The 16,778-nt window shown below is 37.9% G+C and overlaps 1 protein-coding gene across 3 annotated transcripts in view; it reads left to right on the top strand.

Annotated features, from left to right (window-relative positions):
• The window catches only part of SMC5 (structural maintenance of chromosomes 5), an 89,709-nt gene extending 81,974 nt beyond the window's left edge, over positions 1-7,735 (top strand). For 2 of the 3 annotated variants that reach the window (XM_032290929.1, XM_032290928.1), the window contains 3 exons: positions 329-508; positions 591-686; positions 2,718-4,338. In XM_032290929.1, the coding sequence (XP_032146820.1) occupies positions 329-508; positions 591-686; positions 2,718-2,861 (420 nt within the window). In that variant the 3' untranslated portion in view covers positions 2,862-4,338. Of the gene's footprint in view, positions 1-328; positions 509-590; positions 687-2,717; positions 4,339-7,594 lie in introns of those variants that run through there. The other variant, XM_032290930.1, reaches the window with a different exon arrangement.
• The last annotated feature ends 9,043 nt before the right edge of the window (positions 7,736-16,778 follow it).

The raw sequence follows: 16,778 nt of genomic DNA, 5'->3' as shown, positions 1-16,778 counted from the left end.
TCCAGGACAGGGTTCCTCACTCAGTAACTTCCAAAAACTCTTGGGGAAGCCAACCAAAGTTGAATAGAATGGTATGGAGGAGGAAGATGTTAATTTAATCTGAATATTTTCCTTATCTAAATAGATCCTTGGAGACCCTTAAAGCTTTTAGATAGTAACTGTTTGCCTAATATTTATTGTTGTAAAATATATATATTGTTTTATTTTTAAACTAGTATCACTAAATTTTGAGTTCTTAACGGAATAAGAGTAAAGTCGATACATTTTCAAATAGAATGACATTACCGAAGGAAACTCATTTTTCATCAACTTTCTAAATGTTTTATAGGAAGATTATGATAAATATGGAATTCGAATTAGAGTCAAATTTCGCAGTAGTACTCAACTTCATGAATTAACTCCTCATCATCAAAGTGGAGGTGAAAGAAGTGTTTCTACCATGTTATACTTGATGGCACTACAGGAGCTAAATAGATGTCCATTCAGAGTAGTTGATGAAATCAATCAGGTATGGTGATTATTCTGTTACTTGGATCTTCCTATAGCCTGTAACAGGTATAAATATAATCATTATTATTGTCATTGTTTAGGGAATGGACCCAATCAATGAACGGAGAGTGTTTGAAATGGTTGTAAATACTGCCTGTAAAGAAAATACATCTCAATACTTTTTCATAACACCAAAGGTAGGTAAAAAGTAACCTAAAAGTGGTCACAGGCCTGGCGCAGTGGCTTACGCCTGTAATCCCAGCACTTTGGGAGGCTAAAGTGGGCAGATCACAAGGTCAAGAGATCGAGACCATCCTGGCCAACATGGTGAAACCCCATCTCTTTTAGTAAAAAATACAAAAATTAGGTGGGCGTGGTGGTGTGCACCTGTAGTCCCACCTACTTGGGAGGCTGAGGCAGAACAATCACTTGAACCAGGGAGGCGGAGGCTGCAGTGAGCCAAGATGGCACTACTGCACTCCAGCCTGGCGACAGAGCAAGTCGTCTCAAAAAAAAAAAAAAAAAAAAAGTGGTCATATACTCAGAAATCCCCCGTGGCTTAATCATATAGTTTTTGGCCCTATATGTACATGTTAGCAGGAACACTTCCCAAAAAGGAATTTAAAAGGTAACAGTAATATTTACATTATTAAAGGGATAAGTTCCAGTGTCCTACTTAATCAGAGGAAGAAACGTAGGAGGCATATCATTATGTTCTAGAATTGAGATTTTTCTCATTCCTTTTCTGGAAAAGGCACTCTTTCAGCACTAAAAGATGACAGGGGAATGCAACCCCTAAAACCCTGGCTTTTCATTTTCCCAAAAAAAAGCCCCTCTTGTCATATACTACCCTTCCTCTTTATTTGCCACTACCACTGTGCTGGCCCAGGGGAAATTTAAGTATCCCAACATCTTCTACTCACAGGTTAAACTTTGATAAAAACAGAATTATCTTTGTAGAGAATTTTCCATAATCTAGAACCATTGCAGTGGAAAATTTTCTTTTGTTAAATCTAGTGTTATGGGTGAATTACAAGTTGTATATATTCAAAATATGTTTATTAATGTAATCAGATTTTTTCTTTTTTAATTAAGTACTCATGAAAAATTTTAGCCATGTGCAGTGGGTCACATCTGTAATCCTGGTACTTTGGGAGGCCAAGGCAAGTAGATCGCTTGAGCCCAGGAGTTTGAGACCAGCCTGAGACACATGGCAAAACCCCATCTCTACATAGAAAAAATGCAAAAATTAGCTGGGTGTGGCAGCATGCACCCATAGTCCCAGCTACTCGGGAGGCTGAGACAGGAGGATCACTTGAGACCGGGAGGGGGAGGTTTCAGTGAGCCAAGATCACACCACTGCACTACAGCCTGGGTGACAGAATGAGACTTTGTCTTTAAAAAAAAAAAAAATTGCTTTTGCCCCTCCTACATTCAAATTTTTATTAAATAGTGTCATGTCTTATTTTTTCAGCAGATATTCTTGTGGAATAGTCAGATCTCTTAATACCCTACTGCTTGCCAAATACCTTAGCCTATAAACGTCCCTGTTACACATTTTTCAGGATAGTAGGCTGTCAAACAAGTTGCTTGAGAAGTGTTTGTCAATAAAAAGTGAAAGTATCTGTCTTGGGAAAATTACGGAGGACATGCTTTTTTCCAAGGTCTCCCTGGGAAGTTGAATAATCCCAGTTATCCTGTGAATCTAGAGGGCTCAATTGTTCCTTATTTCGATTATTCCTTAGGTCAGGCTGCAGGTATAGTAATGTAGGTAAGCAGTCCAGCAAGGTTTATATTGAGGTGTTTAAGGGGTCCATAAGAGTCTTACTGGCTGGGTGTAATGGCTAACACCTGTAATCCCAGCACTTTAGGAGGCTGAGGCAGGTGGATCACCTGAGGTCAGGAGTTCAAGACCAGCCTGGCCAGTAGGACGAAAACACCATCTCTACTAAAACTACAAAAATTATCTGGGCCTGGTGGCACGTGCCTGTAATCCCAGCTACTGTGGAGGCTGGCTGGGACGTGAGAATCTCGAACCTGGGAGGTGGAGGTTGCAGCTAGCCAAGATCACACCACTGCACTCCATCCTGGGCAACAGAGTGGGGGGAAAAAAGTTTTATTAATATTACAAATAAAATAATACATTTGACTATATACGTATAAGGTTGGAAAACTGTTTTTCTCAGTATAGAGCTTATATGACAGTTTGTCTGTTTTAATACTGACAGCTCCTGCAAAATCTTCCTTATTCTGAAAAGATGACAGTATTATTTGTCTACAATGGCCCTCATATGCTGGAACCAAACAGATGGAATTTAAAGGCTTTCCAAAGACGGCGGCGCCGTATTACATTCACTCAACCTTCTCAATAAAAGTAAAGAGGGAAACTTGGAAATTTTTCTGTTAAATTCTATTTATAAGTATAGTATGGCTCAACTGAATAAAAGGAGATTAAAACAAAAGCAGTTATTTTTGGAAACCTGCTTTTATATACAAATAGGTTAATAATGGAAACCATAATGACCTTTCTAAAACATCATCTGGTAGTAAAAGTTAAGTCTTCTTCAGTCTTGGTTGAACTTGAGTCCTTAGCAACTCTGACCATGAGTCATTGAGCTCTCATGTTAAAAGGTACTTAATATTACAAATCAAGGGTACAGTGGAAGAGGATTTAATCAATCACAAGAAGTTTACTTATATGGTATCCCTGAGCTTTAATTGCAGAGTAACTTTAATTACTTTTAGAGCCTAAAGATGACTCTAGAGCCTAAACCTAGTTTCTCCCAGTGTTATATTTAATTTTTAAAAATTGATAGGAAAATGTCTAATGTATAGTAATAATTTATGACAGATCTATTCATTTCTTCCTATTAAAAAGATTACCTTATCTCCAGTAGGAAATGGAGTTTTATGGGCCTTTAAAAGAAACTTTTATGAAACTTGATGCTATCATTGTATTGGTATTTCAAAGGGAAAGAAGCACTGGAGTTCAAAAATGGTAGCAGGACTGCTTTGAAATGCTACAAGGTGGCCACTAGATGATGCAAATGCAACGAAAAGATTGACAGAATAAAATCCAGTGACAAGAGTTTTTAAAGAATAACCTTGTAAAGTGTGGGGGTGGGTTTTTTTTATTTTATTTTATTTAAAGTCAATTGTATTTTACATCTTAAATTTCTAAAAGCATTTTTATAATTATTTTTAGTAAGATTTTTCTTAAAATTTCATATACTGGTTTCTACAATTTATATTTGAAATTTCTTAGTGTTATGTAAAGAGTGAGGTAAAAGCATTGATTTGTGTAAAATCATAATGTTTTTAGAACTTAAGCCTATAGGGCCTTTCTTACATTGTTGATATACCCATTATCTTAGAAAATCTAGTTTAAACTGTTTTCTTTCAGTGCAAAAGAATTGAATGGGAAAATAATTTGTTTATCTCTAAGTTATACTGATTAATAGAGCCAAACAAATTCTCTTCTTTTAAAAAATAAATCGTGTAAGAAAATGGACAGTCCAAGGTCATATCTTTGAACGGTGGATTGGATTGTGCCAGTAATGACAAAATTATTTCCTTGGTTTGCTTGCCTGAATAAATTGAAGAATTGCATTCACTTTGAGTTTTGCACATTGTTAAGTAGATATTTTAATTTATAGTCTTATTAGGTCAAAAAATAAGGAACCATAAGTTTATGTCCTCTCACTTAGACATTTTTTCTTTAAAAAGGTGTTGTCTTCTTTATAAAATGTTAAAAGAGCCTTCCCTTCTTAAACTAACTCCAATGCACGAAGTATGAAAATATTTTTAAATGACTTTTTTTTTTACTTTTCTTTTTTTTTTTTGGCCACAAAAAGAATACAATACCTAGGATAAAATGACATTTTTACTAATTTGAGCAAGTCATGTAAACATTTAAGAACTTGGTAACATTAGTAAATTGGTATTACTAATGTAAACATTGTAAACATTGAAGAACTTGGTAACATATTAGTAAATGTATATTACCAAATGTTATTGTGGTTAATTACTTTGTTTTCCACCAAAATATCTTTACTAAAATGTGCTTGGTGTAGTTTATTGTCTCAATTAGTACCAGTCATCTTATTTCTGCAAAATGAGCATCAATGTGAAAACGAAGTGTGAAGAGTAAGCATGTTTGAAAATCAAATGGTCAATTATATTTCAATTTGCATAGGCTAACAATTATTCCATACTTTGTTTGTAAACATTTAATTTCTCTACTGGACAGAATTAATATTGGTTTTACATTGAATTTTGAGCTGTGAAGAATACATTATGTAGCACATAGTCTCAGCCACTTAAAACTTTATTTTCTGTAAAAGTTGATTTCTAATTACATAAAAATTGTAAAAACTTCTAGTAAAAACTTGATTTGGTGAATACAGTGATATTAAAAACCTTAAAGTGACAAGCATTTTGGATGCTAAATCTATATTGGTTTGCCTGGGAAGAGTCTCTGTTAAAAGGTTTTTCATACTCAAAAGGAAAGATTTCTTGCTGTTTTCTAATTGTCTTTTGGACACATGCTTATTTTCTTTGGGATATAAACCTTTAGATGTGAAAAATGTAATTTTATTCTGCTATTGTGTGTGCGTGTTTGGAATTAAAAAAAAACTTTGTGGGAAATCCTACTTTGTTGGTAATAAATCGATATTTTCATATTCTTTTGGTGTATGTTATTTTAAGTGAGAACTATTTTTTATACTCTGAACCTTTAAGTGTCATTTTGGTTTTCAGATTTACTAAAAAAAAAAAAAAAAAGTCTGTTGAGTACCTACCATTTACAAAATAGTGTTCAGCAGTCTGTTAATGTTCAAAAGGTTAAAAAATTGAGTCCCTTGTCTGCCGGCAATGAAATCACAATCTAACAGAAGCAATAAACACTTATGGAGAAAAAGGGCCTACACCAGTTAAAGAAGCCAAGTATTCATCAGAGAGGTTGCAACATAGGTTAATTGTTTTTGGGTTTAAACAATAAGTTTGCTAACAGCATGCCCAGTAGCCAGTTTTGACTTATTACTCCTGTTAAGCTACTATATAAAGTAATTTTTTTAATGTATTTTTCAATCGGCCCATCTTTTTCACTTAAAAGTTGCTTGATAGTCTCATCATTGAAATGAGGATCATACCCAATTCACAGGGTGGTTCAGAGGAGCAAATGGGATCGGGGCCTATGTGGGCACATAGCGTGATAGTGAGCACATTATTAATGCTTACATGCCTTCTTGTATTTTAAATCTTGAAAAATGTACTCTGAATTTTATACATCTAAGTCTGAGAATTCTAAATAAAGTGAATGTAGCGTAACTATTTTGTAGTCTTGATAAATTGTGTCAGTTCAAAGGATGCAAATACCTACAGACTTTGAGCACTGAGCAGTATAGATATTTTTATAGATCTTGTTACCTTGTTAAGTTTAAATATAAGTTAGAGCTTCCCTAAAGATATTCCATCTCATTATTTTATATTGATATATACTTTGGAAAATTTGTAATTAATAGAGTTTACACATTTGAGAGATTTGACTATGTTGCCAATTCAGGCTTTTCCACCAAAAAGGTTAGGTATGGGAGATTTTATTTATTTTTTTAATGTTGAATTATAACTGTTTGTTTATTGCTGCAAAATAATTTACTGGCCATAGGCTGGAAGAGTTAGATATTTTCCAAAAAGCCAGCTTTGTATAATCCCTAAGAGAGAGCAGGACTCCTCTGGTTAGCTTCATTCTAAGCTGTGCTAAGAGGACTCGGTGAAGCTGAGGGCAACCTAAAAACAGCTCTGACCCTGTGTTTATCAGAGAGGCTGCAACATAGGTTAGTTATTTTTAGGTAGGTCAGAAAGACCTGAAAAGATGTTCTCCTTCCACGACCTGTCTGACCATGCTTTTGTTAGTAAACTTCTGTTTCCTTTTGCCTCTTAGGAGCATATTACACACTCTTGGCATTCAGGACAATGTGTTTAGAGTGAAGGTTGAGGGGACAGGGTGCCAAGAGGGCCACTTGACCATTCCTGCCAAATTTTCAGTAAGGAGTATGTTAAAAGAATTCCAGTGAAGGACAGATTTGGGAGCGGCTGCCCAATGAATGTTACAAAATGGTAAATTTTACATTTCTTTCATATTATTTAGAATTCCTTTTTAAAAAGAGATGGGGTCTTGGTATGTTGGCCAGGCTTGTGTCAAACCGGCCTCAAACAATCCTGTCTTGGCCTCTCAAAGTTCTGGGATTACAGGTGTGAGCCACCGTGCCCTGCATAGATTTTTAATTTAGTTCCAGTGATCTCTGAGAATGTGAAATTCTGTACCATCAGAAATTAGTTGTTAGATTTAGGAGGGACCTCCTCAGTGGTTTAGCCTATCCCCTTCTTTTCAGTCAGAAAGCATGGAAATAAGTTATTTGATAAATTTTTGTTGGTTTGCCTTTTTGTTTTTTTCCTTTTTTTTTTCTTTTTTTTTCTTTGAGGTGGAGTTTTGCTCTTGTTGCCAAGACTGGAGTGCAATGGTGTGATAGCTCACTGCAACCTCCTCCCAGGTTCAAGCAATTCTCCTACCTCAGCCTCCTGAGTAGCTAGGATTACAGGCACCCACTACCATGCCCAGCTAGTTTTTTGTATTTTTAATAGAGATGGGGTTTCACCATTTTGGCCAGGCTGGTCTCGAACTCCCGACCTCAGGTGATCTGCCTGCCTCGGCCTCCCAGATTGCTGAGATTACAGGCCTGCGCCACCACATCCAGCCTCAAGTTCTTACTGTTGTTGGTAAATGGCAGAGTTGAGACTGAATAACTGGTTCCAATGTTTTTTGTTTTTTGTTTTTTTCTTAGAAAATACCATCATGCCTTGCTATCAAACTACCTTAGCTTTTTGAGTTGGAGTTATACCATAAGCAGTCCATACTTATGTAATTAACTTCCTTGTGCATAAGATATTGCTTCTCCAATATGCCTCCAAATTAGGGTACAGATTTCTTCTACTGTAACAAAGACCAAAATATAATGTATACAAGATAGAAGTTTTTTGTTAACAGAGCATAAGCATGCTGGAGCTGATAGGCTAACTTCTCTGTTGGTGGTTCTGCTCGCCTCAGGAACCCGTGAATTTCCTCTCATAGCCCAAGATAGCTGCTTTAGTTCTTGCCAGTATATCTGTATCCAGACCATCTAAGGAATAAACAGCCAGCACTGTAGCTCATACCTGTAATCCCAGCTACTCCAGAGACAGGTAGGAGGATCATGAGGCCAGGAGTTCAAGACCAGCCTGAGCAACATGGCAAAACCCTGGCTCAAAAAAGAAAAAAAAAAAAAAGGAGAGAGAGAGGGACAAGGGGAGACTGTGACAACTTCTATTAAGAGCATGATCTGGAAGAGGCACATATTACTTTTGCTCTTGTCCAGAACTTGGCTACATGGTCTGAGCTAGCTGCAAGAGAGAACTGAATATGTCATCTTTAGCTGTATGGCTACGTGCATACACACATTCCAGCCACCCTGTTGGGAAGGGGAGGGTGAATATTGGAGGACAGTCAGGAGTCTGCCACAAGACCCAAGAAATAAGTAATTACCCTATGGCCTACTGACAAGGTATTCAAAGCAAAGACCTGGTAGCTTTTCCATCACACTCCTAAAAATCCAGAGTCATCACAGCCTTCAAGGTTCCTACTTAATAACCCTGCCTACCCCATCTGAAGTCACACCCCTGTGCCACTCTGCTTATAAATGTTCTTTCCTTGTAGCCTTTGTCACTGTTTACCATTATATATTGCCTTCTCCATTAAAATATAAGTTCTCTGAAGGCAGAGACTTTGTTGTGTTGATTGCTTCCATCCCAGAACCTAGAAAAATGCTGAGCACATAGAAAACACTCAGTAACTAGCATGAAAGAGTGAATGCCCCTTCTCCCAACACCAAGAGTGATTTGAGCATATTCCGTTATTCATTTAATCCTTATTTACCTGCACTGTAAGCAAAGCACTATACTACATAGTTTGAGGAATGAAAAGTATGGCCTGCATATGATTCCACTCAAGAAAATCTACCAACTGCAAGAAAGTGGATCACAAAGACACAAAACAAATTTTGAAGTGCAATAAGTGACATAGATCGAACACTATTGGAATTGAGAGGGATTGGGATCTACCTGGCATCTGGAAGGCTTCCTGAAGTTACAGAATTTGAGTACTCACAGCAAAAGAGGGAAGTAGCATGCAGGCAGGCTGTCATAGAGTGCTTTATAGGAAGGAGAAAGGTTAAAAATTACCCAGCCAACTGATCAAAGACAATTTGGTCATGTGCAACTCAGGGTTTTATGGGTAAAAGACTGACCAAGTTGAATGTGGATGAGAGTTACTTCTCCACAACCATGTTAGCAAGTTACAATAAAAGTAAGTCTGGGGTCAAATTCTGCCACTCAAACAGAGATTTGTGAAACATGTATTACAAGCAAGCACAAAACTGTTCATTATAACTTGTTTCATAAGCATGGTAGAGTTCTTGTTCTTGATCATTTTGGGTAATTTGATTACACATGAAATGTTTGCTTATACCAGATATGATGACATTCCAAAGGCTCCTTTAAATGATCATGAAACAACTAGAAATCCTTAGAGCCATTCTCTGATCATAGGACTCTTAATTTAAGCTTTGGAAAGCACCCCTAAGGATGTGACGGATATTGGCCTTCCTGGATTCTTAAACCCGTTTCAGGAAATAATGGGGACTGTCTGAACATTTTAGCCACTCTATTAATACATGTCTTGAAAAATTCTAATTTCTCAGAACCCATTTTTAACATTCCTCATGCTTATTACAACCATCAATTTAATAAAAAACCAATTTCTGATATTCATGGTGCTAATTAACAAAGCTGCTGTGTGCTATTAATATTAGCATCACTTATGATAGCTACCGCTCTAATATGGGCTTTACATGAGCTACTGATTAGGGCAACTGACTGCCCTAGTAATTTAACCTAGCAAGTAATATGCTGCTTATGCTGGAATATTTTAATGGAATTATAACAATGGTTAAAGGCAGTAGTAAAAAAATTATGAAGGGAAGTAGCCCCAAGGATAGGGCTAGATAATGGAGGACAAGGTACAGAATTTTCTCTTAGCTTTAGAGTTTTGGTTGTTTTTGAGAGGAATTGCTCTGTTGTGGAGTGCAGTGATAAAATCTTGGCTCACTGCAACCTCCACCTCTGGGGTTCAAATGATTCTCCTCCCAGGTTCAAGCAATTCTGCCTCAGCCTCTCAAGTAGCTGGGATTACAGGCACCTGCCAAAACCTCTGGGTAATTTCTTCCTTTTTTTGGGGGGGGGGGCGGAGACACAAGTCTCACAGTTTCACCCAGGCTGCTGGAGTGCAATGGTGCGATCTTGGCTCACTGCAACCTCCTCCTCCCAGGTTCAAGCAATTCTCCTGCCTCAGCCATCCAAGTAGCAGGGATTACAGCCACATGCCACCACGCCCGGCTAATTTTAGTATTTTTAGTATAGATGGGGTTTCACCATGTTGACCAGGGTGATCATGAACTCCTGACCTCAGGTGATCCACCTGCCTCGACCTCCCAAAGTGCTGGGATTACAGACGTGAGCCACCACTCCCGAGCTAATTTCTCTATTTTTAGTAGAGACTCTTTCGCCATATTGGCTAGGCTGGTCTTGAATTACTGACTTCAAGTGATCTGTCTCAGCTTCCCAAAGTGCTAGGAATAGTGTGAGCCACCATGCCCGCCCTTCAGAGTTTTGTTCTTAAGTGGCAGATTAGCACAAATAGAACTTTAGTGAGATTCATTTATTTGATCATCGAATCTGGGGGAGGAGGGACGGAGTGTGTGAGGAAGAAACAAAAAGCAAGTAGACGAATAATAAAGCCAGAACTGCTGCCCTGCTGAGAACAGAAGGAGACAAAAAGTTCAACAGCTATTATGTTTGTGCAAAAGCAATTGCAGTTTTTAGTAATGGCAAACGCAATTGCTTTCGCACCTAATATTTATATGTAGAATATGTAAAAATATGGATTCTGCCTGTCATTTGTAAAATGATTGGCCTTTAGCATATCTCCTTTAATTTTTAAAAAATGGATATTCTTTCCATTGAGGAAGATAGTCCAGAGAGATTAAATTGACTTGTCCAAAGTCACAAATCTAGTATATGATGCTGGAACTGGGACTCAGAGGCAGGCAGTATTCTACTGAAAAAAGCATAGGGAACAGCAAGATTCAAGAAGTTGGCAAGCTTGTGGTGAGAGATATACATGTACTGTTGGTGTAAAATTGGTACAGTGTCTTTAGTGAGCAGTTTTACAATGTATTTTAAGTGACTATCCCCTTTGATCTAGCAAATCCACTTACATATTACCTATTTTAACTCACAGGTAATTCTAGGTCTATGTGTGAGAATATGAAGTTCAGTATTGTTGAAATAACAATAGATTGAGAACTAATTAATAAATTATATTGTATACACCCATTTAATAGAATACAATTGTTAAAGAGTCTGCTCTTTACGGAATGATAGGATCAGATCTCCAAATTGTATTAATAAAATTAGCGAAGTACAGAACTGTGTATTTTTTTTGTCATTTGCATTTTAAAAGAAAATTTATACACATACACAAACACACACAGAGACAGATTTTCCATCTGTTAAAAGATACAAAGAAACTAACAGTGGTTGCCTCTGGGGAAAGGAATGAAGTGACTGTAGAACAGGATAGGAGGAAGATTCATTTTTCACCATATATGCCATTTTATATCTTTTGAAAGAGGTACCTTATATTACCTATTTTTTAAATAAAAGTGCATGGGTTTTGCATTCAAAGATAATTTTATTATTATTACTATTTTTGAGATGGTGTTTTGCTCTTTTGCCCAGGCTGGAGTGCAATGGCGTAATCTCAGCTCACTGCAACCTCCGCCTCTTAAGTTCAAGGTATTCTCCTGCCTCAGCCTCCCAAGTAGCTGGGGCTACAGGCACACACCACCCTGCCTGGCTAATTGACCGTGGCCAAGTTATTTTCTAATTTAATGTGACCACATTATGGAACATATTAAAAGAAACAAAGTCACTTTAAAACAACACTCAGACAAAATTACTATAAAAATTTGGTACAATGCTTCCTGGTCTTAAAAAAAATCCTTACTTTTTGATTCAAAGTAAACAATTTAATTTTAAAATACAGTATAGCAGCCCAGGCATGGTGGCTCACACCTGTAATCCCAGAACTTTCGGAGGCTGAGGCAGGCAGATCATGAGGTAAAGAGATCGAGACCATCCTAGCCAAGATGGGAAAGCCCCATCTCTACTAAAAATACAAAAATTAGCTGGGTGTGGTGGTGGGCACCTGTAATGCCAGCTACTCAGGAGGCTGAGGCAGGAGAATCAGTTGAACCCGGGAGGTGGAGATTGTGCCACTGCACTCCAGCCTGGTGACAGAGCAAGATTCTGTATCAAAAAAAAAAAAAAAAATATATATATATATATATATATATATATATATTATATTTGCTTATTGTTATATATAGTTACTTATAATATATAATACATACATAATATATAGTATATATATGTTCAATATATATTGAACAATAAGCAAATATGTAAGTACTTATCTACTGGTTATTCTAAAGCTTCATCAATAAATCACTATACAGGGACTGATGAATGCTGTAATATAATATATATATATATTATATTTGCTTATAATATTTGCTTATTGTTCAGTAAGTGCACCATATTTTCCTGCTTAGGTCCAGGAATTCTCAATGCATCATTTCTGGCTAATACCATGTCCCACCCTGAGAGAAAAGAAGCAACACTGTTCCTATTTTAAATGCCATAGCTCTTGGGAATTTGTTTGCATTGACACAATATAGGGACTTCCACCAAGATGGCTGAATAGGAACAGCTCCAGTCTGCAGTTTCCAGGAAGAGCAATCCAGAAGGTGAGTGATCTCAACATTTGCAACTGAGGTACCAGGTTCATCTCACTGGGACTGGTTAAACAGTGGGTGCAGCCCAAGGAGGGCAAGGCAAAGCAGAGTGGGGCATCGCCTTACCCAGGAAGCTCTAGAAGCTGGAGAACTCCTGCCAATGGAAGCCATTAGGCATGTTTCTGACACTCTGGTTCAGATACTGCACTTTTCCCATGGTCTTTACAACCTGCAGAGCAGGAGATTCCTTCTGATGCCTATAACACCAGCACCCCGGGTTTCCAGCACAAAACTGGGTGGCTGTTTTAGCCACAGTGGTTTTGTTTTTTTCTCAAACCCTAGTGGTGCCTGGAACGCCAGCGAGACAGAACCACTCATTCCCCCCAAAAACGGGGCTGAAGCCAGGGAGCCAAGTGATCTGGCTAGCAGGGTCCCACCCCTACAAAGACGACCAAGCTAAAATCTGCTCGCATGAAATTCTTGCAGCCAGCACAGCAGTCTGAGCTCAACCTGGGACTTTGAAGCTCCATGGAAGAGTGTCCACCATTGCTGAGGCTTAGGTAGGTGGATTTAACCTTGCCTGTGTAAACAAAGTTGCTGGAAAGTTTACACAGCAACTGGACAGAGCACCCACGGCAGCTCAGCAAGGCCTCTGCAGGCAGACTGTCAACTAGACTCCCTCCTGGCTGGGCAGGGCATCTCTGAAAAAAAGGCAACAGCCCGTCAGGGACTTATAAATAAAGCCCCCAACATCCTAAGACAGAGCACCTGGGAAAAGGTGTGGTTGTGGGTTCAACTTCAGCATACTTAAATGTCCCTGCACAGCAGCTCTGAAGGGAGTGACAGATCTCCAAGCACAGCACTTGAGGGACAAACTGTCTCCTCAAGTGGCTACCTCACCACATGAATCCCGACTGGGAGACATCTCATACAGGAGAGCTCTGGCTGACATCTGGTGGGTACCCTTCTGGAAGGAAACTACCACAGGAAAGAACAGGCAGCAATCTGCTGTTATGTAGCCTCTGCAGGTGATTCCCAGGCAAGCAGGGTCTGGAGTGGACTTCCAGCCAAGTCCAGCAGACCTGCGGCAGAGGGGCCTGACTGTTAGAAGGAAAACTAACAAACAGAAAGAAATAGCTTCAACATCAACAGAAAGGATGTCCACTCAGAGACCCCATCCAAAAGTCACCAACTTCAAAGACCAACAGTAGATAAATCCACGAAGATGGGACTAAACCCACACAAAAAGACTGAAACTGCCAAAAATCAGAACGCCTCTTCTCTTACAAGGGATCACAACTCCTCACCAGCAAGGCAACAAAGCTGGATGGAGAATGAGTTTGATGAATTGACAGAAGCAGGCTTCAGAAGTTGGGTAATATCAAACTTCTCCAAGCTAAAAGAGCATGTTCTAACCCAATCTTGAAAAATGGTTAGACAAAATGCTAACTACAATAACCAGCATAGAGAATATAAATGACTTGATGGAGCTCCAAAACACAGCATGAGAACTTCGTGAAGCATACACAAGTTTCAATAGCCTAATTGATCAAGCAGAAAAAAGGATATCCATCAGAGACTGAAGATCAACTCTATGAAATAAAGCAAGAAGACAAGACTATGAGAATAAAAGTAAAAAGAAATGAACAAAGCCACCAAGAAATATGGAATTATGTGAAAAGATCAAATCTACATTTAATTGGTGTATATTAAAGTGAAGGGGAGAATGAAACCAAGTTGGAAAACACTCTTCAGGATATTATCCAGGAGAACTTCCCAACATAGCAAGTCAGGGCATGATTCAAATTCAGAAAATGCAGAGAACACCACAAAGATATTCCTCGAGAAGAGCAACCCCAAGATTCACCAGATCTTCAGATTCACCAGGGTTGAAATGAAGGAAAAAATGCTAAGGGCAGCCAGAGAGAAAGGTCGGATTACCCACAAAGAGAAGCCCATCAGACTCACAGCAGATCTCTCGGCAGAAACCCTACAAGACAGAAGAGAGTGGGGGCCAATATTCAACATCCTTAAAGAATTTTCAACCCATAATTTCATATCCAGCAAACAAAGCTTCATAAGTGAAGTAGGAATAAAATCCTTTATGGACAAGCAATTGCTGAAATATTTTGTCACTACCAGGCCTGACTTATAAGAGCTCCTGAAGGAAGCACTAAACATGGAAAAGAAAACCACTCCCAGCCACTGCAAACACATAACAAATTGTAAAGACCGCTGACACTATGAAGAAACTGCATCAACTAACAGGCAAAACAACCAGCTATTGTTTTAAATTCACACATAACAATATTAACCTTAAATGTAAAAGGGCTAAATGCCCCAACCAAAATACACAGACTGGCAAATTGGATAGAGTCAAGACCCATTGATGTGCTGTATTCAGGAGACCTATCTCACGTGCAAAGACACATAGGCTCAAAACAAAGTGATGGAGGAAGATTTACCAAGCAAATGGAGAGCAAAAAAAAAAAAAAAAAAAAGCAGGGGTTGCAATCTTAGCCTCTGATAAAACAGACTTTAAACCAACAAAGATCAAAATAGATAAACAAGGGCATTACATAATGGTAAAGAGATCAATGCAACAAGAAGAGCTAACTATCCTAAATATATATGCATTCAATACAGGAGCATCCAGGTACATAAAGCAAGTTCTTAATGACCTACAAAGACTACCACACAATAATAGTGGGAGACTTTGACAACCCATTGTCAATATTAGACAGATCAATGAGACAAAAATTAACAAGGATATCCAGGACTTGAACTCAAATATGGATGAAGCAGACCTAATAGACATCTACAGAACTCTCCACCCCAAATCCACAGAATATACATTCTTCTCAGCACCACATCTCACTTACTCTAAAATTGACCACATAATTGGAAGTAAATCACTGCTCAGCAAATGCAGAAGAACAGAAATCATAACAAACAGTCTCTCAGACCACAGTGCAATCAAATTAGAATTTAGGATTAAGAAACTCACTCAAAACCACACAACTACATGAAACTGAACAACTGTTCCTGAATGACTACTGGATAAATAATGAAATGAAGGTAGAAATAAAGATGTTCTTCGAAACCAATGAGAACAAAAACGCAATGTACCAGAATCTCAGGGACACATTAAAACAGCATCTAGAGAGAAAATTTATAGCATTAAATGCCCACAAGAGAAATGAGGAAAGATCTAAAATCAACACTCTAACATCATGATTAAAATAACTAGAGGAGCAAGATTAAACAAATTCAAAAGCTTGCAGAAGACGAGAAGTAACTAAGATCAGAGAAGAACTGAAGGAGACAGAGACACAAAAAAAAAAATCCTTCAAAAAAGTCAATAAATCCAGGAGCTGTTTTTTTTTTTTTTTTTTTTTACAAAATAAAAATTAAAAAATAAAATGCTAGCCAGACTAATAAAAAAGAAAAGCGAGAAGAATCAAATAGGTGCAACAAAAAATGATAAAGGGGATATCACCAACAATCCCACAGAAATACTAACTACCATCAGAGATTACTACAAACACGTCTATGCAAATAAACCAGTAAATTAGAAGGAATGGATAAATTTCTGGACACTTACACCCTCACAAAACTAAACCAGAAAGAATTTGAATCCCTGAATAGACCAATAACAAGGTCTGAAATTGAGGCAGCAATTAATAGCCTACCAACCAAAAAAAGTCCAGGACCAGACAGGTTCACAGCCAAATTCTACCAGAGGTACAAAGAGGAGCTGGTACTATTCCTTCTGAAACTATTCCAAACAATGCAAAAAGAGGGAATCCTCCCTAACTGATTTTATGAGACCATCATCATTCTGATACCAAAACCTCGCAGAGGCACAAATAAAAAAGAAAGTTTCAGGCCAATATTCATGATGAACATTGATGTGAAAATTCCCAATACTGGCAAACCAAATTCAACAGCACATCAAAAAGTGTATTCATCATGTTCAAGTCACTTCATCCCCAGGATGCAAGGCTGGCTCAACATACACAAATCTATAAATGTAATCCATCACATAAATAGAACCAAAGACAAAAAACACATGATTTATCTCAGGAGATGCAGAGAAGGCCTTCTACAAAATTCAACAGCCCTTTATGCTAAAAAGTCTCAATAAACTAGGTATTGATAGAACGTATCTCAAAATAATAAGCACTATTTATGACAAACCCACAGCCAATACCATACTGAATGGGCAAAAACTTAAAGTATTCCCTTAGAAAACTGGCACTAGACAAGAATGCCCTCTCTCACCACTCCTATTCAACATAGTATTGGAAGTTCTGGCCAGGGCAATCAGGCAAGAAAAAG

The sequence above is a fragment of the Sapajus apella genome, unplaced genomic scaffold (assembly GCF_009761245.1).
Source record: "Sapajus apella isolate SASKATOON/1434 unplaced genomic scaffold, GSC_monkey_1.0 scaffold24, whole genome shotgun sequence".
In the NCBI taxonomy this organism is placed as follows: Eukaryota; Metazoa; Chordata; class Mammalia; order Primates; family Cebidae; genus Sapajus; species Sapajus apella.
Note: the sequence above shows the minus strand (reverse complement) of the source record. Positions and strands in the feature narration are given on the sequence as shown.